The sequence below is a fragment of the Alligator mississippiensis genome, chromosome 4 (assembly GCF_030867095.1).
Source record: "Alligator mississippiensis isolate rAllMis1 chromosome 4, rAllMis1, whole genome shotgun sequence".
Taxonomy (NCBI): domain Eukaryota; kingdom Metazoa; phylum Chordata; order Crocodylia; family Alligatoridae; genus Alligator; species Alligator mississippiensis.
Genome location: NC_081827.1, coordinates 93,630,396 through 93,656,031, shown reverse-complemented (window position 1 = coordinate 93,656,031; position 25,636 = coordinate 93,630,396). Strand labels below are relative to the sequence as shown.

Genomic DNA, 25,636 nt, shown 5'->3' with positions numbered 1-25,636 from the left:
TTAGAAAATAAGATAGTGGAACTTAGTCTTGATCTCCTGTCTTCGGGAAAATAATTTGGTGTATAAAAGATAAAGATAAAGATGTATATAAAGATGTATAAAAGCCAGAAACTTCATGTTCCACTGTAGTACTTGAAGTGCCCTGTTCTTGAGGTGTTATAATAATTGTCACAATATAAACCATATGAAATGCCTGCAGGTAATGCAAACAGGTGTTCAATTGTGCAGTTGACACTAGTAATTTGCCAAATCCCATCAGTTTCAGTGTTGGAGGTACTGCTTATGACAATTTAGTGCTCATTGCTGCAGAAACAGCCTGCTCTCAGCTTTTTGTACCCCATTAATATTTGTTAAGTTGTGTTACACAAAGTATGTGTCCCTTTTGCTGAGCTGTTTGCACTTCATTAAGGCTTAATGAAGAGGCTCTGCTTTACCTTAGAGCAGTTTCCCAAACTTTCTTATTGTGTACCCCCTCCCAGATTTACCAGTTGCCACATCCTCCTACCAGCATATGTTTATATTTAAACCCCTTAAATGCCAATTATAATGACAATTAAATCTGCTCTTACACTGTTTTTCCCAGTGGCAACCCCCCAAGAGTGCCAGTGCACCCTCTGACCAGACGCGCTTGCCACTTAGGTGATGGGCAGGGGGGCAGGCAGGAGCACCAGAGCCCCCCCTGCAAGTGCCAGCCAGGGAGTGGAGTGCCCTTACGCTTCCAGAAGCATCTGCAGCCACTCTGCCACCCCGCTCCTTCTTCCCCCCCCCCCCATCAGTGCGATTGGCTGAGGGGGATCCCCCCCAGTTGGCGGGATCGGCTGCAGGCAAACCCCCCCCAGTTGCTGACTGGTTGGTGGGGAAGCATGTGCCCCCCTGCAACTAAGGTGGCACCAGTCGCCCCCCCAGAGATGTTTGGGAACCCTGCCTTAGAGAATTTTGCTTTTAATGGCAGCATTTAAATTGACAGGACTTGGTCAATTTCAAGACTGACAATGATGGGCTACAGCAGGGATTTACAATTAGCAGCCCAAGGGCTACATGCAGCCTGTGAGTGGTAAAATTGTGTCCCACCAGGCTTGTTGGCCTAGCACCAGAATATAGTGGGGTGAATGCTACTGCTGGTTGCCTTTCGCCATTGCTCATTGCTGATTTGGGAGTCTTTACTCACTGTTGGCAACTAAACTTGGCAGTAGGAGAGCAGGCAAGGGAACAAGTGGCATTCACCCCTGGGTCCTGGAGCTGTGGCAGTGGAGTGACTGCAGCCAGAAGTGGGTTGTCTATGGGGCCAAATTAATTGGATGCCCCTGGGCTGAAGGGTAATCTTAGTCCATCCTGCATTTTGGGAAATGTCCTGGTTACCAAACAAGACTGGTATATATAGTTTATGCTGTGTGCATGTGCTGTTAATGTGCAGCAATAAACTGCAGCCATTTGAGCTGGAGTCAACTGCTCACATGCACAGTGTCTACATATGTACCTGGGACTGCATCAGTTTGAGCCAGGGTGGAGCAGCTCCAGGCTGGCAGAGGGCCTGGGCGGGGGGCTCGGGCAGTAGAGGGAGTGACAAGAGCCCAGAGTCTGGTCCCCAGCTGCCTGTGCTGACCAGGTGCAATTTATACTCACCAGTCACCATCTACATGTGCATTTGATTGCATTTAATGATTCCATCCTAAAATAGTACTGTCCCCAACTAATTAGAGCTAATTAGGCAACTCTGTAGTAAAGTGCATGTGTAGATGCATCCACTGTGTGTGAAATTTAGAGTATGTAAGGACTGTGATTCCTTAGCTTTGAGAGTTCTTGAAAACATGACTCTGGTATAAACTTAAAAAGGGCTAACTTGTTAACATTTAATCTTGCCAAGTTAGTGCATTTTTTATTTAAAAAATGGAAAATTAGTTGACCTAGAAGAGGTAGTGTATTGAATTTTGATCCTGATTATTAAAGCATGAAATAGGTTTTAATTTAGCTTTATTTGCAAATTTAAATGGAGCCATCACATAAAACAAATTAACTCAGCAAGACTTTTTTTTTCTTTCTAATAAATTGAGCACAATATTGTGGCATTTACTTAGTACTTTCAGAGGACCGGTAACAATTCACACTCATTGTATTTAGGAACTTTTAAAATCCAAATCCAAAAATATATATTTTTCCTTTGAGTTGGGGGGTGGGGGGGGAGCGAGGGGGATTTCCCTGATGTTTGTTTAATGCTGTGATGCTTGCCAGCGCAACTGAACAGTAAGTTTTAAACATCTGAACATTTCAGAGAAAAAATAAATGGTTATACCACAAAACAAAGTACTAGGCTGAAATACTGGTTACTTCTACAGTTTCTAGAGTGAAAAAACAAGATATGTGAAGTGAGATAAGATCTTATATTGTACCAATTGTATGGTTATAATTATTCTAATAAAAGATACTACTTTACCTCATAAGTCTTATTTTTCATGTATTCCATGGACCACAGCTAGAGCAAACTGAATTTTATTAGTAGATGCTAAGATTCATGAACCAAAAAGATGACAAAGCCAGAAGGGAAATACAGAGCACTCGAGTGAGGGACTAACATAAGAGGGATGGGGGAAACGCAACTAGGATACAGAAAATACAGTGTTAGTCAACTAAGCCCGGGGGTGAGGGAAGGGGAGGAAGGGGGGGGTCGTGACGCTGAGAAAGAAAGAAGATAGATGTACACAAACCCGTACAATGGTCTGCAGTGGTGGAGGGGGTAGGTTGGAGATAAGATTCTATAGACTGAGAAGCTATCGCGGGGGTTCAGGCCCTTTGGGTCCGGTCCAGTGGCAGTCCGTCTCGCAGGGTTGGTGTACTAGCGGTGACCCGTGATGTGCTCGACATAGATGTCATGGGACCAACATGGTATCGGACACCACGAGGCAGTGCATCATCTTGGCGTAGTGGCAGAAGATGGGGCAGGCACGCAGGACGCTCTTGTTGCTGGCATCCCAGGCTCACAGAATAAGCCTAACTGAAAAGTAGCCAAATTTTAGCGGGGTTAATGTTGAAAGAGTTCCGTTACAATTTTTTTTCTCCATTTTTTTTTTTTAATGGAATGTCAGAAGGAAATATATTTTGAAATTGGGTATTTTTTTCCTGTCTTATCTAGTTCATGTTCCTGTTCAGGCTTGATTTATTTTGTTTTTTCCACACTGAAGCAAAATGGATGTGAAGAGTCGAAATCATTTGCTTCTAAACCGGTTAGCATTGGAAAGAGACATCAAAACCTCTTATGTTATGGATCATATGATTACTGATCAGGTACTAACATTACAGGAAGAGGAGAAAGTTAAAGCACAGGTAAAATGGGCATCTTTTTACTCATCTTAGTTTTTCTATACTGCATAACCTGCTTTGGAATATTCCTTTTGGACTGTTTGAACATGTTAGACTATTATTCGGCAAGTATTCAAGCTTATGCACAGCTTGATGTGTGCAACTACTTCCTTTAAAGCCATAAGAAGATCTTTGTGCTTAAAGGTGTTTGAATGCCTTCTTCAAGTAAAGCTTTGATGTTGGCCCATTATTTGGATTGTATTTGCAGCAAGTATTCCTGTTAATAAGAAGTGCAGTCCTTAACTTTTTGACATTGAAACCAGATGACTTAGTAGGTTCCTATATCTCTGATTTTAAAAAACACTTTTTTTCTTTTTGTTTTTGGTAGGCTACACAGCGGGACCGAGCAGCTATGCTAATAAACATTATTCTTAAAAAAGATAACAACTCATACATATCTTTCTATAATGCACTGCTTCATGAAGGGTACAAGGATCTTGCAGCTCTTCTCCATGATGGTATCCCAAGTATCACCTCTTATGATAGAAAGGACTCTACAGATGGAGTAGCTTTTTGTGGTTAGTATAAACCATCAGCTTTGCTGTTTTTGAAGAAAAAGATTGGAATTGTAGTTTAAATTTTATTAAATGAGTAAATATGTGAACTGTTTTTGAGAAAAAAGCAGTACTTGGTGCACTTACACATTTGACCTGGTGTGGCTACAGTGAATATTTCTGTTTCGTGTAATTTAATGGGGGGAGGTATGTTTTTTAAGTTGTTTAGCTCTTCCATGTCCAGTAATAGATGATTGTAAAAATGCTGTTTTTAAAAAATAAAGGTTTATATGTTGGACAGTGTCATCTAAGTCTAAACACTTTTAAGTGGTTGATGGAAGAAAATTCTTTCTGTTAGTGTATTTTAGAGAAATGAATCTTGATAGAAATCACAAGCTCTGAAATTTACTTTCTTTTTGGCAATGACATTTCCCCTTTTTTTTTTTAATTTTTTTTACTTTAATTCACTATTTGGGGAACATTAGCAATTTGGCTTAATTAGCTACTAGATTTTTTTCTATACACCAAAGTTTTTGTGGGTTTTCTTTTTAATTACTGTAAATAAACTAAACTGATGCAAGCATCTGATCTGCCATGTTTGTATTCCATGGCTGTTATATAGTTTCAGAGCAGTTCCAGTGAAACAAGGGTTCACACCATATTTGACCAAATATGACGTCAGCTTTATTACACATTTATTGATATTTAAATAGAAAATGTATCATGAAGATCACAGGCAATCTAGTGATTAATACTTCAGTTATGGTAGAAATAAATATTTTTTGAGACAGTGTGGGAGAGAAAGGTAACTGCTTTCCACCTGTTCTGGAAACAAACTGAAATTTAGCAACTCTCATTATCCATACATTGTTTTCATGAATAGTTAAGGAGTGTTGTTTTTTAAAGAGGTAGGGAAATTGTTTAGAAATCCTATTCCTATTTACATGCGTGATTTTATTTCAGTGAGGACAATCCTCTGTGAAGGTGGAGTGCCACAGAGACCAGTTGTGTTTGTTACTCGTCCGGAACTGGTAAATGAAATTAGACAGAAACTATACAACTTAAGAAATGATCCAGGTTGGGTTACTGTTTATGGAATGGCAGGTTCTGGGAAGTCTGTCTTAACAGCTGAGGCACTAAGAGACCAAAGCCTCTTGGAAGGTACTTTTTAGTTTTTTATAAAAATTATGTATGTTCAGTCTTCATGCATAAGGAAAATTTTCATAAATGGCTAAGGGACCTATATCCCATTGAAAGTAAATAAGTGATTCAGACCCTAAATTAGTTGGATATTCCTAAACAATTTTTGGTTTATAAAATTGACTGTCACTTCATGCTCTAGAACAGTGGTGCTTGGTTCATGGGCCAGATCTGGCTGTTGGTCTGTATCAGGCTCCTGGGGCAGGCACAGTGGACCCCATCCAGGCATGCGGAGAAGGGTGGGAGGCAATTCAACCCCACAAGGGAAGGGGGCTTGACCTGGTCCCACAGGAGGAGGCAGGGGGTGTGGTTCTGCTGGTGTGGCCTAGCCTCAACTTTGGACTGCAGGGAAATGGGGTGTGGCTTGTCCCCAATCTGAGGCTATGGTCTGGCCCTAATACAGCTGCAGGGGGAGGGGGCGTGGTCTGATCCCAGGGGTAATGGGGTTGCAGCCTGTCCTGGCCCTGGCCCTGGCCCTAACTGCGTGTGCGGAGCTTGAGGTTTGGGAATTTGGTAGTGAGGAGGGTGGCCATTTTAATGGCCACTGCTCACCCACTACTAAATTTCCCAACCCCTGGGGAGCCCCTCTGGCCAGATGCGATGGACCACAGTTGGCTGGGGGCGGGGGTTTGGGCACTCCTGCTTTAGAATGTCTGAATACTGCCCTGCTTTCCAGTGGAGATTGTTCACATTGGATAGGATTTTCAATTTTGAAGACGCGTACAGTGCGGTCTTACTTGGATAATGTAAACACTCATTTGGGGTTAGAGTTATGGAGACATATTTATGGAATGTGAGTGAAACATTTGCCTCATCTTTTAAAACTGCTTATCAAATCTTAAAACTTGCTTCCATTTTAGCTAGCCTGATTTTTTTTTAATTGCTTGGTGTAGTTTGGTTTGGCCTCTTGAAGGCTCAGATCAGATGTAGTATCAGCAGCAGCTAACATATTTAAGCTTATATCTTATTTTGTATTATCTTTGTTAGAGTGCTTTCCCGGAGGAGTACATTGGATTTCTGTTGGAAAACAGGACAATGCTGGGCTTCTAATGAAACTTCACAATCTTTGTAGTAGATTAGACCTGGACTTCACTTATGCACAAAGGCCACCACTTAATATTGGAGAGGCTAAAGACCGTCTTCGTCTGCTGATGCTACATAAATACCCCAGGTACTATCAGTGAGATTAAGTGTTATTCATTGTATGTAACAAGCATCTACCATATGTACTTGAATACAAGATTAGTTTTTTTCCTCCCCAGTGGCATGGGGGGTGGGAAAAAGCCCCTTGTCTTATAATTGCACATGAGGAAATATCACTAAACTCATTGTCTGTTGCCAAAAGCGGCATGTGCTCAGTAATGAAAACCAGCTATGAACTTGGTTAAATGCATTCAACACTGAGCATGACTATGAAACAACATGGCCCACATTGGGCAAACATACTGATAGGACCATACCACAAGAATAGGTTAGTGAAGTCAATTTGAATAAGATTACGGTAGTGCCCATTAAGCTCATTCCCTTTCACTGCTTTTTCAAGTCATGGTAAGCTGTGACATTTCATACAGTTCACGTAGAATCCCTCTGTCGCCTCCTCTTTCAGCTTGGCACATATGATTAGTATGACTCCATCCTCCATGAGGTGAATGAAGCAGGACCAGGTTGTCTTGCACTTCATCTGCATATAAATTTTTGGAGCATCCCAGGGCTCGCAACAAGAACACTGGGTTCTAGTCATGAGTGGGGACTAATTAGCACGTGGATCCATTGTGGGAGGCATCTGGAGTACACACACATACTGAACAGTGCTGAGCTGTGGGGTGACCATGGCTTGAAATGCTCTTGACACTGCTGGTGCCCAGCCCAATGACCTGTGGTAAATCATGAGCATTTGGCTTTGGACTAATACCATGCAAAGTTTGTACTTTATATAAGTAGGTGCCAGAGTGCTGCTTAAGTGTGTTTATGGAGTACCTGTGCTAAAACTTGCAGCAGTTTAAAAAAAAAAAGCATGCATCAATTCTAGATAAACTAAGTGCATGGGTACTGTATGCAAATTGCTACAGCCATGTTTAATTTCAAGGTTATTGTTTTCAGATATGCTCCTTACTTCCATGTGCTCAGAGAGAGCAGGGACTGACAGTAAGGAGAAGGGGAAGGGGCTACCAGGGTAAAAAGTTAGAAGAAAGAAGAGAGCGAAGGGCTACCTGTCCCCTCCAGATTTATTTTCCCTGCTGTAGCAGTGGGAGGCTGACAAATTCAAGGCAAACCTCCAATAATTAGATTCTATACCTGGAGAACTATAACAAATGTATAAGTTTTCCATACATGGAATCTAATTATTCGGAGTCATCTTATAACCTTGTTCTAGTCAAGTAAATATAGTAGATCAAGATCAAAAATGAGCTTTTCTGTGTCTTGTGTATAGGCCCTGGCAAGTGAGCTAAAATTGCCACCACATGTACATTCTTTTCAATTTAACCATTTATTTCCCTTTCAGTAATGCCTTAGACAGTGGGAACATCCTTTCTGAGGTAGAACTGGAAAGATTTTTTTAAAAGTAACTGACTTGTTGAAGCTTTTTTCATAGGAGTGTCAGATGGAGAGGTCTGTATCAAGATTTCCCAAATCCTGCATGTGTGATCTGGCAGGTTATATTCATAAAGTTGTGCAAAAATATGACAAACTCTTCCACTTGTGTTTTGGGATGGGAGTGGGAGGCAGGACTCGCATACAAAACCTATTGTGCTTTTCATCAGCATCTTGAAGCAACAGTGTTGTGTAGGTAGTGAGACTGAAGGATCCTCCACAATGAGGAGTTCATCGATTCAGTGCTGGAGGAAGAACTGCCAACAATAGCACTAGAGAAGGGAAAGGACATAGACTCTTAGGAAGGTGGAAGCTGGAAGCTTGTGACCTCTGGCAGCAAGCAGAAATCTTCATATACATTTGCAACAGTTCACCTGCAGAACAGATGTTGTCCCCTAGCAGGAGAGACAGAGAAGCATGTTCCAATGGTGGAAGAGGATGGGTGATGCCTCCCCAAGGTGGGAAGGATCAAGATCACCACCAAGAAGAAGCAATAGGTAGTGGTGACTGGAGATTCCCTTCTGAGGGGGACAGGGGCACCTATCTGCTGGCCTGCCCTGTGCTTTTGGGAGGTCTGCTGCATGCCCGGAGCCCAGATCTGCGATGTCATGGAGGGATTACTGAGACACATTCAGCCTTCTACTCTATGCTGCTCATCCATGCGTGCACCAATGATACTGCTAGGGGAAAACCTGAGCAGATCAAAAGTGACAAAAGAGCTCTGGGTGCAAGAGTGAAGGGGACAGGGGCTCAGGTGGTGTTTTCCTGGATCCTGCAAGGGAAAGGGCCCAGGCACGAGCAGGGACATCTGGGAAGATCCATGCATGCCTGCGCAGGTGGAGTCATGAGCAAGGCTTTGGCTTCTTTGACCATGGGATACTGTTCCAAGGATTGCCAGGAAGAGACAGGATCCACATGATGAAGACTGGGAAGAGCATCTTCACAGACAGGCTTGCTAACCTAGTGAGGAGGCCTTTAAACTAGGTTCACTGGGGAATGGAGACTAAAGACCTGAGGGAAGTGGGGAAGTGAGTGACCTGGAGGAAGTGCAAGCAGGAGGGGGCAACAAGGGAGGCATTCTCATTCGTCCTGAGAAATCAGGGCAATCAGCTAGTCGTTTTAGGTGCCTGGACACAAATGCATGGAGCCTGGGAAACAAGCAGGAAGATTTGGAAGTCCTTGCACAGTCACAGGACTATGATGTGATTGGAATAACAGAGACTTGCTGGGATAGCTGGCATGACTGGAGCCATGGATGGGTATAAACTGTTCAGGAAGATCAGGCAAGGGAGAAGAGGAGGAAGAGTTGCACTTCATGTAAAAGAGCTGTATGCTTGCTGATGACCCCAGTAAGAAACTGGAGATAGGCCTGTTGAAAGTCTCTGGGTTAGGGTCAGAGGGGAGAGCAACAAGGGTGATGTTTTAGTGGATGTCTGCTATAGACCACCAGACCGGGAGGAAGTGGTGGATGAGGCTTTCTTCGAACAGCTAGTAGAAGTTTCCTGATCCCAGGCCCTGGTTCTCATCAGGGACTTCAACCACCCTGATATCTGCTGGGAGGGCAATACAGCAGTGCACAGGCAATCCAGGAAGTTTCTGAAGCGTGTTGAGGACAACTTCCTGGTGCAAGTGCTGGAGTGGCCAACTAGAGACCATGCTCTTTTTGATTCGCTACCCACAAACAGGGAAAAATTGGTGGGAAATATAGTCGTGGATGACAACTTGAGCAGCAGCAACCACACAATGATTGAGTTCAGGATCCTGTGGAAAAGAAGGATGGAGAGCAGCAGAGTAAGGACCATGGGCTTGGAAAAAAGCAGACTTTGACTCACTCGGGGAACTCATGGGCAGGATCCCCTGGGAAGCCAGTTTGAGGGAGAGAGGAGTCCAGGAGAGCTGGCTGTACTTTTAAAGAAATCTTACTGAGGGTACAGAAACAAAACTAGCCCAATGTGTAGGAAGACTAGCAAGTATAATAGAAGCCCAGTTTGGCCTAGCAGGGAACTCTTCAATGAGCAAAACCACAAAAAGGAAGTTTATAGGAAGTGAAAACTTGGACAAACAGCTAGGGAGGAGTATAAGAGTATTGCTCAGACATTCAGGGATGAAATCAGGAAGGCCAAAGCACAGTTGGAGTATCAGCTAGCAAGGGACATGAAGTGTAACAAGAAGGGTTTCTACAAGTATGTCAGTAACAAGAGGAGGACAAGGGAAAGTGTGTCCCTTACTAATTGGGGAGGCAACCTAGTGACAGCGGATGCAGAAAAGGCTGAAGTACTCAATGCCTTTTTCACTTTAGTCTTCACAGACAAGGTGGTCTCCCAAACAGCTGCACCTAGCAACACAGTTTGGGGAGGAGGTGAGCAGCCAACTGTGGCAAAAGAACAGGTTAGGGACTGTTTAGAGAAGTTGGATGTGTTCAAGTCCATGGAAGGGATGCACCTGAGGGTGCTGAGGGAGTTGGCTAATGTGACTGCAGAGCCACTGGTCATCTTTGAAAGCTCATGATGATCAGAAGAGGTCCCGGAAGATTGGAAAAGGGCAAATATAGTGTCCATAGTTAAGAAACGGAAAAAAGGAGGATCCAGGGAACTACAGACCGGTCAGTCTCACCGTAGTCGTTGGAAAGGTCACGGAGCAGGTCCCCAAGGAATCCATTTCTAAGCACTTGGAGGAGGAGGTGATTAGGAACAGTCAGCATGGATTCACCAGGGGCAAGTCATGCCTGACCAACCTGATTACCTACTATGATGAGATGTCTGGCTCTGTGCCGAGAGACCAGTGGATGTGGTATACCTTGACTTTGACAAGGATTTTAATATGATATCCCACAACGTTCTCGCAGGCAAGTATAGGCTGGAAGAATGGATTGTAAGGTAGATAGAAAGCTGGCTGGATCATCAGACTCAGAGGGTAGCAGTCAATGGCTTGAGGTGTAGTTGGCAGCTGGGATCAAGTGGAGTGCCCCAAAGGTCAACCTAGAGCCAGTTTTGTTTAATATCTTCATCAGTGACATGAAAGAATGCACCCTCAGCAAGTTTGCAGAAGGCACAAACGGGGGACTGACAGATACGCTAGAGGGTAGGGTTAGGATTCAGAGAGACCTAGACAAATTGGAAGACTGGATCAAAAGAAATCTCATGAGGTTCAATAAGGATAAGTGCAAAGTCCTGCACTTAGAATGGAATAGTCCTGTGCACTGGTACAGGCTTGGGGCTGACTGGCTGGGCAGCAGCTTTGCAGAAAAGGACCTGGCGGTTACAGTGGACAATAAGCTGGATATGATCCATCAGTGTGACCTTGTGGCCAAGAAGGCTAGTGGCATACTGGGCTGCATTGGTAGGAGCATTGCCAGCAGATCAAGGGAAGTGATTATTCCCCTCTTCAGCACTGGTGAGTCCACATCTGGAGTACTGTGTCTAGTTTTGGTCCCCCCACTACAGAAAGGATGTGGACAAATTGGAGAAATTCCAATGGAGGACAACAAAAATATTTAGGGGGCTGGGGCAAATGGCTTCTGAGGAGAGGCTGAGGGAACTGGGTTTATTTAGTCTAGAGAAGCGGTTCCTGAACTCTGACAGATTGTGCACCACCAATTTAAAATGATATAACTTTAAGTACCACCAGCATTTTTTTCAGTTCAACTTTAAGTACTACCAGCAATTTTTTATCATATAAAGTAATTATAATAAATCTGTTAACATGTACCACTGACAGGTTGTCTGCATACCACGGGTAGTACTTGTGCCTTAGATTGGGAACCACTAGTCTAGAGAAGAGAAGACTGAGGGGGGATTTAATAGCAGGCTTCAGCTTCCTGAAGGGGGGGGTCCATAGAGGATGGAGCTGGACTGTTCTCAGTGGTGGCAGATGACAGAGCAAGGAGCAATAGTTTCCAAGTTGCAGCAAGGGAAGCTTAGGTTAGAATTTAGGAAAAACTTTCTCACTAGTAGGGTAGTAAAGCAGTGGAGCAGGTTACTAAGAGAGGTGGTGGAAGCTCCATCCTTGGAGGATTTAAGACCTGGTTAGACAAAGCCTTGGCTGGGTTGATCTAGTTGGGGGTGGTCCTGCTTTGAGCAGGGGGTTGGACTAGATTACCTCCAAGTCCCTTCCAACCCTAATTTTCTATGGTTCTCTGATTCTGTGTTTTGGCAAGGGTTACTTCAAGACTTGGAAACTTCCAGCAATAGTGAGCAGGGGCCACAGTGAGGAAGAACAGCCCTTCACGTAGTTGGCTGGAGTGACCAGAGGAGATTGTTTTGCTAATGGCATGCCACAGACTGGATCAAACAGCTGGTGTATGCCCTCGGTAAAATATATGCCACATATGATCTTCATGAGGGCCAGTTCTGGCTTGGGGGCCATAGGTTGCCAATTCCTGCTTACAGGTGGTTGTGAAGCAAAAGAATGGATGCTTGTTCACAAAGGTCCAAAAACTATTTCTTTTCCTGATTTTTTTTTTTTTTAAATGTTGGCAACGTTTTTGTTGCCAAGAAAAATGCTAGGGAATCTGTGCCAAGCCATCTGTGAAACCCTTAAGACCTATCCTATGAATTTTTTACTTTTTGTATTGCCTTGTGATACAGTAACATTTCTTTTTCTTTAAAAGAGAGTCAAGTTTCAAATGTAAAATGCTAACCTGACTCTAAGTTGAAGTGCAGATTTTTCTGAAAGATCAGCAGTCCTCGCTTGCTTACAGGTTCAGCTACTTGTCTGTCAAGGCACACTTATGCTACCTTTCTGACATCTTTGTTCGCTTAATCAAACTCATCTCTTCTCAGCAGAGGTGGAATTTGAATATTCAGTTTGTGCATGGCAGGGGAGAGACATCACTGCAAAATGTGGAAATCGTTTTTTCTGAGCACAAAGAGGAGGCTGGGGTTATTTCCTTTTATGGTATGTTTAGGCAGCTAAACACAGTACTCTGGAGACACTGGAACTCAAGGTGGGACTGAAAGCAGGATAGCTCTATTGGTGTAATGTTTCACCAAGACTAATTTACCCTGCTGTTCTGTTTCTTGTGCTCAAACTGTTTAGCGCATATATTTAGTTCACTTGCTGAAGTCTGAAACAAAAGGAACAATTGGGAGCCATCAGGCATTTGTAGATTCAACTTGGGGAATTTCAGATTCTGCTCTGGAACTGTCTTTTTAACTGATCAACGTTTCCTGAATCCAGTATGCTGTTGACTTGGGAGTACTGACCGAGCCATAGCAAGACAAAGTAATAAATGTTGCCTATGATTTGATGCTATGGTTGACTTCCTCAAGCCAGGCATTCATTAGAGTGAAATTGCCTCTGAGAGAGAGACCCAGTTTTAGAATTTTTTCTAGTCTGTGTTCTTTTTTTTCTCATTTGGGTTTCAGTTTACTGACCAAATAAAGGACTTCAGTTGCTTCCTGATCAAGAATGAGACAGTAGTTTCTGCAAACCTTTTCTTAGGAGGACAGCCTTATTTATCATGTTGGGTTGTGGTTATAAGTTAACTTTCAGTTTCTTGTTAGTAAAGTTCACTTTATGCAATTTGAGAATTACTTCTGATATGGCTGTAATCAATTAGTATGAGAGGTAGTGGTCTTAACAGGGTATCAGGAAACTCTTCTAAGTGTGGAGAATGGTTCACCATCTCTAGAAGTTTGGGAGAATCCTAAATTACCTGTAAAGTCTCTGATTGTTCACATGTGAGAGCAGATAGTTGCATCTATTGCATAAGGCTTTTTCATATGAAGATGTCATAGGATGAATTGGTTATGGCTGTGACAGTACTTAATGGTGACCAACCTGACGGTGGGTGGTTGGACCCAGAAAAGTATTACGCGAACAGGCCGGGGACGAAAGGGTTACGGGGCCTTGTTCCTCCTTCTCCTGTCTCTCCCTCCGTCGACAGAAAACACTAAGGAGGCGGTGTAACAAATAAATGCTTTACTCACACTTTCGTATAGGTGGTTTCCGTTACAGCAGTTCCAAGATTAAACTCGCTGTTAACTTGAGAGCTCTAAACGCATTCGAATGATATACTCGGTCGTGATGGGGGTGTCCGGGGGGAAGGGATTTCGTGGACGCAGGACCTCCGGTGAGGGTGATCAGGCCTCTCCGATATGGCGTGGGTCCCTGTTTTTGGTGCGCGCGCTTTTCCTTTTAAACGGGCTGCATCCGCCTGCCCCCTGCCAAACAGCGTGGGCCGGGACCGCCGATCTCGTGGCTATCAGGCCGCACCCACTACTTCCCCCACGCCACGAGCACAACTTGCTCTCATGCTTTATGTTTGGTCACCTTTTTTTTCTTTTCTTTATCACAAATGGATGTTCCTGATGAGAATAGTAACCTTAACATAAATTCATCGTTAACTTATCCCATATAAAAAGACTTTCAGTGATCTAATGTGTCTGGGTGCCCAATTTAAAAAATAAGACCCCCTTCAGCAACTTTGAAACTTTTAGCTATACAGTGCATGCATTTGTATGTAAAGTGAGGAATTTTCAATGTTCATTGGCTTAACTCTCTTCCAGTTGAAGTAAATATGACACTTCTCTTAACTTCAATGGGAGCAGTTGAAAATTTCTCCCATAAGGAATCAGAAACAAAAGTAAACAGTGTAATACAATTCAGCTGACAACTTAAAAGCTTTATTATTATTATTATTTTCCCCTGAAGTGTTCAAAATGCAAATATATGAGGTTTTGTTCTGTCTTCTGGACTTATTTGCTCTGGTTTTCTTTTAAGGAAAGGAGATTGTTTGTTTTTTGGCAACCATCTTTGACCATTTGTTCTTTGGTTATATATGCATTGCATCAAGCAAGACTTTTTTCATTTGGTTTGTTGAGAGATCTATTAGCATAGCGTAGTCCTCAAACATAACTGTAGCTCTGCTTCAGAAATATGTCAATGGATAGTCTTTGAAAAATGTTACTTCTGCAAATAGAGATGTGATATCAGACTAAAATTATAGGGCAAAAGTTATTCCTACACAGCTTCTCTCCCTCCCACCCCAACAAGATTTTCAAAAACAGACATGTAGCAAGCTAAGTAAACAGGAATTTAATTTCTACTTACGTTTGTTCTGTGCTTGACCAACTGAGCTCTTCTCATCTATGCAGCTATTTAACCTATACATAAGAAAGCATTTCTTTTTTTTATATCATGTTAACAAATACTTACCTCTAACTTCCTGATGGATATTGAGAGAGAGGGAAAAACAAACTACTCGTGGCTCAGTATTGACAAAAATATGCTCTTATGAATTATAAGCAATGATGAATGTATTCTATATTGGCAAAAGAGTGAAAAGTAAAGCATTTAAATATTTTTCTGAGACACAAATTCAGAATATGAACTTGCTTCCCAAATTGCATGTTAGTGCTTCTTAAAAGGTAGCATTTTAATAATGCAATGATTTTTTTTTTTTAATTATTATTTTTTAAAGTGACTGCTTGACTCCAAATGTATAATATTTCTTCTTGTATTAGGTCTCTCTTGGTCCTGGATGACATTTGGGATTCTCAGACATTAAAAGCTTTTGATAATCATTGTAAAGTTCTTATTACCAGCAGGGATAGGAGTGTGACAGATCATGTGACTGGTAAGGAATGTTATTCTGTCCTGCTTAGGACTTCATATCAGTTGTGTGTCTGTTAACTGATAAAATACCATTTAAATTTTTGTAATTTTTCTTGGTTATAGATTATTCCTCTCATATGCCACTGCCTTTGGCAGGCTGTGGAACTAGAAGGTTTGTGAGAGGTGGAAATTCTGGTTATGGATGATGTCTGTTATGTTTCATGTTCATGACTAGAAAATTTTACTGGCTGTCAACAAATACCACCAAAGCACGAAATGTGAACCCAATTCTGATTATATCATATTGGTGAAGGGGATGGAGAAGGCCACTAGAATTCATCCTGTTTTCCTTTTCTGGTCTGCAAGAAAGACCCTGTTTTTTCCAATTTTGTCTATAGTTGAGGAAGGCAGGACAAATTTCCCTTTGAAGGACATGAAGAATGTTGTATAGGTCAGATAAAGAAAGTCATGGGGATGGGGTATTACAAGCCACTTTTGCCTTCCCTGCAGGGCTGAACAGACTGTGTTCCTTTCTTCTTTTGTCTTAAGGAGTGGATGATTGAGCCCATGGTAGGTTGTGATGATATGGAAGTCACCAAACTTTGTATTTTCTGCAGTGATCTTTCCCTTGAAATGGAAATCTGTTAATAAATGCAGTCTGTGTATGTTTCTAAATTGAATTTGAATGAAGAATGTTTACAAAAATATTAACTGGAGGTTACTGAATGTTAACAGATATTTTGAATGTACGTATTAGGAATTAATCTGATTTTATTTGGAAATTAGCTTTTCCAAGCTCTCCGAATCATTTTGCAATTAGATTCCTTACTTTGTACTAAGGGAGGGAGGAACACTTAATCATTATTAAATTTATGCTGTTCCTGATAGAATTTTATAAAATATTTGTTCTGCAAATATTTTTATTATCCCACTTGATACAGTTCTCCACTTGGAGGTGATTCTGAAAACAACATTTTGTTATTTCCAAGACCTGCATTTATTTTTTAAAATAGACAAATTGTAAGCAGATAAGCTTGTTAACCAAGATTTTAAAAGCAAGTAGTCATTTAAAATATCTTCATTTTTGGATGCAGAATTTAGGCACTGCTAATACTGAAAACTGCTTTTTCAGAGGATCAGTACTTTGTGCTTTCTGAAAATCCTGGCTTCTTTCAAGCACCTTAAATCAGATGCCCCAAATTGCTAGTTAATTTTTCAGTTTATGTCCACTGAGTGAGCCCACACATAATAAATTCCTTTTACTCTCATTAATAATATGAATGTCCTATAATTGTGTGCTACTTGCAGATATTTCCATAATGGATGCTTTATGTTCGTATTTTACCTGAAGATTAATTTTCATCAGATTGGCCGGCAACTTCCTCATTCTTTGTGCCTTTGAATCTGCCTCCTTCCCAGCCCCCTGAGACAACCAGCAAAGCCCAAAAACATGTGGCGGGGGGGCAGGAATCAAACACCCTCCATTCTGGTCTGCAGTCTAGAGACAGGAAGCATAACTCTACAGATCACATCCTCTAATTTGAGAGTCAGAACTCCCCTTTCAGTATCCTCCCTGTAAAGTTACCCCAGCTTCTTTTATCTTCTTTTAAACCTAAGGTGGTTGTGGAGTTCTGCTTCATTCTCCTGCTGCTAAGCATGGTCCTCACCAATATTCACCTGTTCTAGACTGCAGGGCTGCTTTTGTTATTTCCCAGTGATCTGTGGATGGAGGGGGTCCTGGGCTTCCAACTGCTGCTTTTTACAGATCACTTCAGGCATAGCTACTCCTGCTACCTTTATGCTATGCATTATTCTTTATTGTTGCAAATAAGAACAGCACAATTTTAGATTTATTTTTAAGAGCTAATTATGCTCATTGAAGGAAAATTGGCATTTGTCAATTTCTTTTCAAATTTGCAAGTTCTCTTACTCTTTTCAAGGCATCCTTTCATTCTGGAATAGTATGCACGTGAAACTTTTAAGTACTTTTTCCCCATTATGTTTTATATTCAGATATTAAAAATATTAACACTTTGGAATAGGGATTGGTTTGACACTTTTACCCATTAGTATAGTCTCAAGTATATCTTTTGACAAACAGTTTTGAAACATCCAAATGAAGTGGAGTTGTATCTAAATTAATGAGCTCTGTAGTAAGTTTAAAATACTATATTTATTGGGCTGGAGATAGGGTCAGTTAGCCTGTATAGAGCTCTGTGCTGTCATGACTAGGTTGCTTGTGGCTTATCTGCCAAAAACAAAGGCATGTTTAATAAAACTTGTTTTTATTCCTCTTCCCACAACTGTTGGTCCAAAAGGATCTTTGTTGTATATTTCAGAGAAGGAAGAGCTTGGTCTTCAATCTATATTCCGTGTTTCATGTTTTGTTTTGGAAGTGCTTACAAGCTAATTTAAATATTTTGTATACTTTTATTAAGATTTTTAACTCTCTAAATCTTTCTTTCATTATTTTTAATTGTAAACCTACCCTAGGCAGGAAATATGAAGTTCACATGGAAAGTGGATTGAATGATGAGAAGGGACTTGAAATTTTATCTCTCTTTGTTGATATGAAAATAAAAGATATGCCTGCCCAAGCTGATAAAATTGTAAGAGAATGCAAAGGTATGGTATTTACTATTTTTTACTACTTCAGAAACATTTGTATTTTGTAATTTCTATTACATAAACATAATTTAGGAGGGATTCTGTCATGCTGTAGTACTTTAAACAAACAACATGTTACTGCTGGATTTCCCTTTGTTTCTTTAAGTGACCCTAATGGATTTTCTTCCTTTCATTTCTTTATCTTGTTTAATTCTGTTCAGAGTACTTGCAGGAAGAGTATTTAGGTGAATCCTATACATTTCATACCACAAGTATCTATGTCGCATATTTTTCCCACCTGGCTTTTAAGACTTCTGTTGCTAAAACAAGAGCTAGCCTTTTTAGAACAGCAGTTGCTGATGAAAACACTTTTGGATCCAATACTAGTTTATCCTCATTTGAGATTTTGGTCCTTTTCTTTGATATTTTCAGGTTCGCCCCTTGTGTTATCATTGATAGGCGCATTATTACGTGATTTCCCCAATCGTTGGGAATATTATCTCAGACAGCTGCAGAATAAGCAATTTAGAAGGATAAAGAAATCTTCTTCTTATGATTATGAAGCACTTGATGAAGCAATGTCCATAAGTGTTGAAATGCTGAATGAAAACTTTAAAGACTTCTATAAAGATCTTTCTATTCTTCCAAAGGATGTTAAAGTGCCTACTAAGGTAATTATGCCAAATCTGATGTTTTATAATTGGTGGGATTGAAGGTCCTTTCTTTTTGTAGTTATTTGGGAGATTCTTTGTTTTGTTTTTAGTACTTGGTCTAATCAGTGTGTGATCTTAATGAAAAACTTTTAGCACTGCTGAACTGACAACATGAGCTTGTCTACATGTGCTCTTTAATGTGCATTAGCTTGTTTTAATGCACATTAAAATAAGCTAATGCACCTTTTTCTAGTACATCACAATGAAGGTACTAAATGTAGTGTGCGTTAACAAAAGCAAATTAATGAACATGCAGATGCACCCTTAGTGCATCAGACTAGGTCCATCATTAAATAATAGTATTTTAGCTTGAAGACTAAAGGAAGATGATGTAAATGAAAAGCTGTTGAAGTAATATTACGGTAAATACCTGTGTTTATATAGCTCTTTTAATCAAACAGTGATTTCTCCAAAAGTGGAAGAAACTGGTCTAAAAGAAAAATTCCACTCCTTTCATAGTATCTGCTGGAGTAGGTTGCTGCCTATGAAAGCTCATGCTTCTCTGAATCAGATAGTCTGTAAGTTGCCACCCTGTTCTACCTTCTACCTCAGTGGTGGGCAGTTATTTGGGCTAGAGGGCCATTTAGGGAGTTTTAGTGATAGCTCATCAAAATTCCCCAAGTAGCTCTGCCCTGTGCTTGGCTGAGTGGATGGGATGAGACCACAGGTGGGCAGGGAGCAGCATCTGGGAGCGGGGCAGGAGCTGGGATTGGAATTGTGGGGTGATGACAATGTGGGCTGGGACCCAAGGAAGAGCTGTGATCAGGTCCCCACATGCCCCTTTGAGGGGCACTGGTTCTGTGGGCAGGGGTGTGCATGGGATGGATTGCAGCTCTGGCCCTGTGCTCTCACCACCCTGTGATCCCGGGGTCTCCATGGAGATTGGCTGTGATCCACGTGGGCAGGGCGCGCAACCAGGCAGATGGGATGGGCCCACGGACGGACAGGAAGTGGCATCTGAGTGCAGGATGGGCGGGCAGGCCAGACCGGGGATTGGGATTGTGGGGTGGTGATGGCATGGGGCCAGGGCTTTGCCTCTGCCTACGGAACTGGCGGGGATGTGTGTGGAGCCCTGGCCCCTGTGCTGTCACCTCCCCGTGATCCCAATCTCTGACCTGGCCCTGTCCACTTGTGTGCTGGTCCCCATGGAGACCCCACTCCCCCCACTCTATCTGGCACCCCCAGCAGTGGGTGCAAGGAGGATAGGCTGGGGTGCCCAGGCAGTGGAACCAGGTCCAGCGGCAGTGAAACCGGCAGCGGCAGCTAGAAGGAGCTGGGAAGCGACTGCTCCTGCACTGCCATGCGCCCAAGTGCAGTGGGACCAGCCGCACACACCATGGCTCAGGCTGTCCCATGTGCCTGGGCCAGGTGGGGCCAAAGGACCCACCACAGTCTGGATAAAATTCCATGGTGGGCCAGATCCAGCCCACAGCCTGTTCTACTTCATGTCAAAAATGGTTAGTAGTTGGGGTTGCTTACAAAAGTAAGCATGATGACTGTTAATCAGGACATGGAGATAAAGGGATTAATTAAGTGATGCGCTGTGTCTGTTGGAGGAGTCACTATATCTTTCTCTGTCACAGACCAGATACTGCTCTTGGTCTAGCATATGTTTAAAGGGCTCCCAATATATAGTCAGTAGTGCAGAGTGGAGCTTTCTCAGGCTATCCTCAAGACTTGGTTCGCTCCTGAATCTTCTCCTGGGGAGAAAGAAGAAAGGTAGATTTAGCTTTTAGAGTTCTCTGGTCACCCTTTTTCCTAGGGGCACAGAATCCCAGGTCTAATTTAGTTCCTGCAACAGCTCTTTTAGCCCTCACCCTACACAGAGCATTACCTGCAAGTTGTAACTTTTTATAACTTTTGTATAAAAGGTCAGATTGATTCCCTCCTTCTACCTTTCTTGTTTTAAAATGCTTTTAGGTGTTCTGTATTCTTTGGGATATGGAGCCTGAAGAAGTTGAAGACATGCAGCAAGAATTTGTAAACAAATCTCTCTTATTCTGTGATCGTAATGGGAAATCATTCCATTATTATTTGCATGATCTTCAACTTGACTTCCTCATAGAGAAGAATCGTGAGCAACTTCAGGTAGTGTATCCACAAACTGAGATATGCTTTTAACACAGGTCAGGTATGGAAATTATATATGCTTTTCTATGACAGAAAATCAACAGGGGTCTGAAAAGTAATCCCCATGTTCCTTGATGCTAAACCATTTATTGTAAAAACAAATTTTTACATGCAGTTTTAACACAGATTATTTTCAAATAAATTAATGACAGATTTTTTTTCTTCCAGTCATATGTAATTTTAACAATTCTGATATTGTGAAATACAAAAGTATTAAGCTTGGCTGACAACAGGCTTGTTCTGGAGTTAGGAGCCTCTTTTAGATAAATGTCATCTTTTCTCTGTTGTTTTTCTGCCTGTGATTTATTGCCAGTAAAAGAATAGTGCTCCATCAATGATATTGAGGCACATCAAAATGCCATTAGAATTGCATTTACCACAGATAAGCAAAAGTGTGAGTTTTGAAGGTTTTTGCATGAAACTGCCATAACAAATGAGAGACTGATTGGAAACCAGCCAACTTTTTTCCTTTTCTTTCTCCCTACTCATTGAATAGATTTAATGTTTGCATAACTAGCAGGCAGCGTGAAAGAGAGTAGAGTAGAGAAACAAGATTAATAATGGGAAATTAGTGCAATACATAAAAACACCAGGAGTAACAATTTATGATTGATAAGTATAAAATGTTTTAAATATTGATGCCAACATGGTTTTCAGTATTTTGCTCGGGGTGTAGTTCTCTAATCAAAACATAGAAGTGATGAGCCATGGTAGTGTGAAGTTAGAAGGTAAGGCATGGTAGCTAGAGCTGTGTGAAATTTTGGTGGCTGCTTCATTTTAACACTGTTTCAACTCATTTCGAGCTCGAAACAGCAAAATTGAAACAGCCTCAAAACAAAACAAGGGCAGTCAAAACATTTCAAGTTTCAAAGCAGCCTGGCTGAGTCCCCCTCCCCAGTGCTAGGATCGGGCTGGGGAAGGCAACTCAGCCCAGTGGTCCCAGGCGGCAGCACCTGGCTTCCCTTGCTTATCTGGCAGGCAGATCGGGGGCCCAGAACCCTGGGAGGACTGGCATTGCCCCGCAGCCCTTCTGGGGTTGCGGGCCCCCGATCTGCCTGCCAGATGAGAGAGACTGTTTCAAACTTCCCCATTATAGCCTATGGGCGAAACATCAAAACAGCATCACTGTTTCAACGAAACGGAACAGTGGTTTCAAATTGAAATGTCAGAATGCAAGTTGAAACAGAACAGTGCCATTTCACACAGCAGTAGTGGTAGCATTTTGGTGGTTCAGAGTAGTATGCCTAGTTTAGGGCCATGCTTCTTTGAACTGGTTTGTAAGGTGCCTGCCTGCTCTACCTTTTGCCTAATCAGAACACAATTACTGTGAAAGACTTTATCTATCTATTGTTCTGACTTAATCATTTGAAATATCCAAAGGCTAATGCATTTAAACTTCTTCCTGTGTCTTGACATATAAATTACAGGTACATCATTAAAAGGTTGAGCTGTTCATTTTGATTATGTGAATCTGTAGCATCTTTTTCCTAGCAGCTGCTGAAAAGATTAGAATAGTAGAGTGACTAGTTTTCTGGTAACAATTCAAGCTAAAGCTTTTTGATGATGCATCCTTTGAGATGTAAACTTAATTATAAACTTAAGTTTTGAATGTACAGGTTTTGAAAACCTCTTTTTGTCACCCTTTTTCTAGATTGTATTGAGGATGTTCTTGGGGCATGATATCGATGAAATTCTTCCAGTGTTACTTTAGAATCATCTTATTCCTAAGGGTACTCCTTAACAAATAGTGAACAAGCTTAGTATCTGAAGGGACATAAAATGTATACATTTTGAAGAAAAGAAATAGAATAATAATACTTCAGCAAAAAAAAACAACTGCTCTAACATCCTCAGTATAGTAATTAATATAGGAATCTGTGAGGATGTGAAAAAAGTTTATAGTCATCAGTTACTACATTATGAAGACAAATAGATAACCTATTAACTTAACTATTACATAGTCATGTCTACCTGTTTGCAAATTAATTGTGGAACTCTTTTATTTTTAAAACGTTTGTATACTACAAATATTTCATTGAGATTTTGTTTGAAAATGTTGCTGTCTTAAAGATAAAACTACTCTGAAGATGCTGTAGGAAAAAAATATATGAAGAAAAGTAACCTTTCAAATGGTATATTTAGTTAATTGATCTGCTTATTTAGTTTATTATGCACTTTGTAGATATGGTGACAGAAACATTTTAATAGATTCATTCAATAAAATATTTTTAAAGACAAATGCTAACAGCAATATTATTAGCTTTATGGCTGTGCAAAACAGCTGTGTTTTGATTTGGTTTCAGATTTGGCTGTTTCGTAGGACAGTGGTTTGTTTCAGTGTTTCAGATCCTTGTCCTGTTTCGTTTTGGCCAAATCTGTTTCAGAGATTTGAATCTCCTCTGAATTCATTTTGAACGGGCTGCAAGCTTCGCACAGCTCTACTGCCCAGCCAGGTGGGGCTTGGGGCCAGGACTGCAGGACCCCAGCAGGGAGCAGGACAGGGCTGTGGGTGGCTCATTCGGGGGAGGGCTGCTGCCCTCCGTGCAGGCAAGGAGACCCCTCACACAGAGCCCCACGCTACCCCGGATCTCTCCTCCCTGCGGAGCCAGGTCGCGCAGCAGGGACCAGCACTGCCCTGCTGCACAACTTGGCTCTGCAGGGAGCAGAGATCCATGCCGGGGGTCTCCTCACCATTGCTGCCCGCCCTCTGCAGCCCCGTGTCGAGTCACGTAGCAGGGCAGCAGCATACAGCTGTTTCTCTGCAAGCCCGGCTCCGAAACTCTGAAATTTTCCAAAACATTTCCGAAACGTTTCAGGTTCCTTTGTTTTGTTTCGGAGATGTTTTGGAGCCTTCCATTTTGATTCGGATTCAGTGTTTCAGGCCTCAAAACAGCCTGAAACACCTCTGAAACGAAACGTCTGCCGAAATTTCACGATGCCCTATTAGCTTTCATATGATACTAATTGAAGATGTTTTAATTGTTGCAGGAGCTGCATGAAAAGATTGTTAAACAGTACAAGAAACATTATAGATTATGTATACCTACTCCAGGTGAAGAGGATTGCATGTACTGGTATAACTTTTTAGCGTTCCACATGGCTAGCGCTAAAATGCAGGAAGTAAGTACCGATTGTTGTCCCGTTATCCTTTCCTTACAACTGATATTTCCCTTGGTTTGTTGATTGTTTGTTTGGTTTTTAGTTTGTTTGAAATGTTTCAATTGTTTGAATTGCTTGATAGTGGCTGTGGCTCAAATATTTACTATTGCAAAACAAACTTTAATGCCTTTCCATAAAATGAAGATTAGTTGGTTAAAGTATATTATGAGTTGTTGCCTTTTTTCTCCTTTATTCTGTATAGAATTCATTGTAAGTAAAATGTGGAGATTATAGGCAACCCAGGGTAATCCAAGATAGGAATAATTTTAAAACAATTTTCTTGGATTTGCTGAGCAGAACTTAAATTAGTCTTTTTTTTTTCCTTTTCTTTTGTCTAGTCTGAGATTTTTCAGAGGTGGTTGTAGTTGTGATGATTGGCTTTATACCTGGTAGTTAATACTCTTGAGTAAATTTCAGTCCAATGAAAGCTTTATCATCTATTCTGAAAACCTCTATAAATTGTTTTGTTGCATTATACTTTTGTTTTGACCGTCTGCTTAAAATTGCTTCTTGAGAAAGCTTAGACTTCCTCCAGATGAAGAAACAGCACAATAATTACAGAGTACTTATCTTGGGTTTTATTCCTTAATAAGGATCAGACACATGACAGGCTAACTCTGCTAAACTGGCTGCCTGTAGTAGAAGCTATTACCTTTAGGTGCCAGGGACTCTATGTGCATTGAGCAATAGGCTACTGTAGGATGCAGTTTACTAGTGAAGCAGACGCAACACATTGCATGTAATAACTTCCCCCATGTAGAAAAGTTGCTTAGATTTTTCAAGGAGTAACTTTTACTTGGATTCAAGAGATTTACCATGTTACAGGGTTGTGTCATGTGTCTGCTCTCCTTTTACCTAGGATTACCATATTTCCAGTTTCAATAAAAGAGGACACCTGTTGGGGGGCGGGGAGTGGATGCTATATGATTGTGGGGGGACAGTGATATTCCGGTGCTCTGCCCCTGCTGCTGCCCCTTGCTCCCAGGCCACAGTCCCCAGCCCTGCTGCTGCCCCTCACTCCTGACCCACAAACCCCTGGCTCTGCCAGTGCCCCTTACTCCCAACCCACAGTACCCCACCCTTCTGGACCATGCTGGTGCCCCACACTCCCAACACACAGCCCCCCTGTCTCGTCTGGTGCCCCTCACTTCTGACCTGCAGCCCCCTGATCCTGCCAGTGCCCCACACTCCCGACAAATCATCCCCCACCCCCAGGTGCCCTTCATTCACAAGCCACAGGCCCTCCAGTCTTGCTCCCCCCAGCCCTGCAGCATCTCCTGGCCACCCCGCCACTAAAAGCAAGGGCACCAGCCCCAGTGCCACCGGCCTGGCCATGCAGCTCCCCGCTGCTGCCAAAGAGCCTCTCCATCCCCACCACCCCCCAATACCATTCCCCTGCTGGAGAGGCAGGTGCCTCCCCCCTGTCCTGCTGCAGCCCCAGTGCCTAGGCAGCTTCCCCCAGCAGCAGTAGGCACCTGTCCCCTCCCTACACCACACACACACACACACACTCCCCAAGCTCTTGGCCCTCCAATTCCCACTCCCCATAGACTTACCTGCATCCAGCTGCCAGGGTTGCTCCTGCCACCCTGACTGTGCCTGCACATATAGGTAGTGCCCCCTGCTTCCAATTGCCCTCCTCCTCCTTCCCCCAGCCCCAAACAGCTCCTTGCTAGGGCAAGCTGGGAAGGGCTGGGAAAAGCATCAATGCTGAGCAGAGCAGAACAAAGTCCGGGACATTTGATCATATTTTTTAAAACTGCCTAGACAGAGATCGGAAGACCCAAAAAGAGGACATGTCTGGGGAAAACCTGGATGTATGGTAACCCT

General features: G+C 42.2%; 1 protein-coding gene across 10 annotated transcripts in view; it reads left to right on the top strand.

Moving 5' to 3' along the window:
• The window catches only part of APAF1 (apoptotic peptidase activating factor 1), a 71,936-nt gene that overhangs the window by 5,601 nt on the left and 40,699 nt on the right, over nucleotides 1-25,636 (top strand). For 6 of the 10 annotated variants that reach the window (XR_009461679.1, XR_009461677.1, XM_019480847.2 and 3 more), the window contains 9 exons: nucleotides 3,177-3,318; nucleotides 3,683-3,872; nucleotides 4,812-5,009; nucleotides 6,036-6,219; nucleotides 15,107-15,219; nucleotides 17,691-17,822; nucleotides 18,237-18,475; nucleotides 20,438-20,605; nucleotides 23,636-23,767. Coding sequence is in view for 8 of the 10 variants with exons in the window: in XM_019480847.2 (XP_019336392.1) it covers nucleotides 3,177-3,318; nucleotides 3,683-3,872; nucleotides 4,812-5,009; nucleotides 6,036-6,219; nucleotides 15,107-15,219; nucleotides 17,691-17,822; nucleotides 18,237-18,475; nucleotides 20,438-20,605; nucleotides 23,636-23,767 (1,498 nt within the window). In the remaining 2 variants the exon portion in view is untranslated. Of the gene's footprint in view, nucleotides 1-3,127; nucleotides 3,319-3,682; nucleotides 3,873-4,811; nucleotides 5,010-6,035; nucleotides 6,220-15,106; nucleotides 15,220-17,690; nucleotides 17,823-18,236; nucleotides 18,476-20,437; nucleotides 20,606-23,635; nucleotides 23,768-25,636 lie in introns of all 10 variants that reach the window. The other 4 variants (XM_014595159.3, XM_014595153.3, XM_019480848.2 and 1 more) reach the window with 1 other exon arrangement.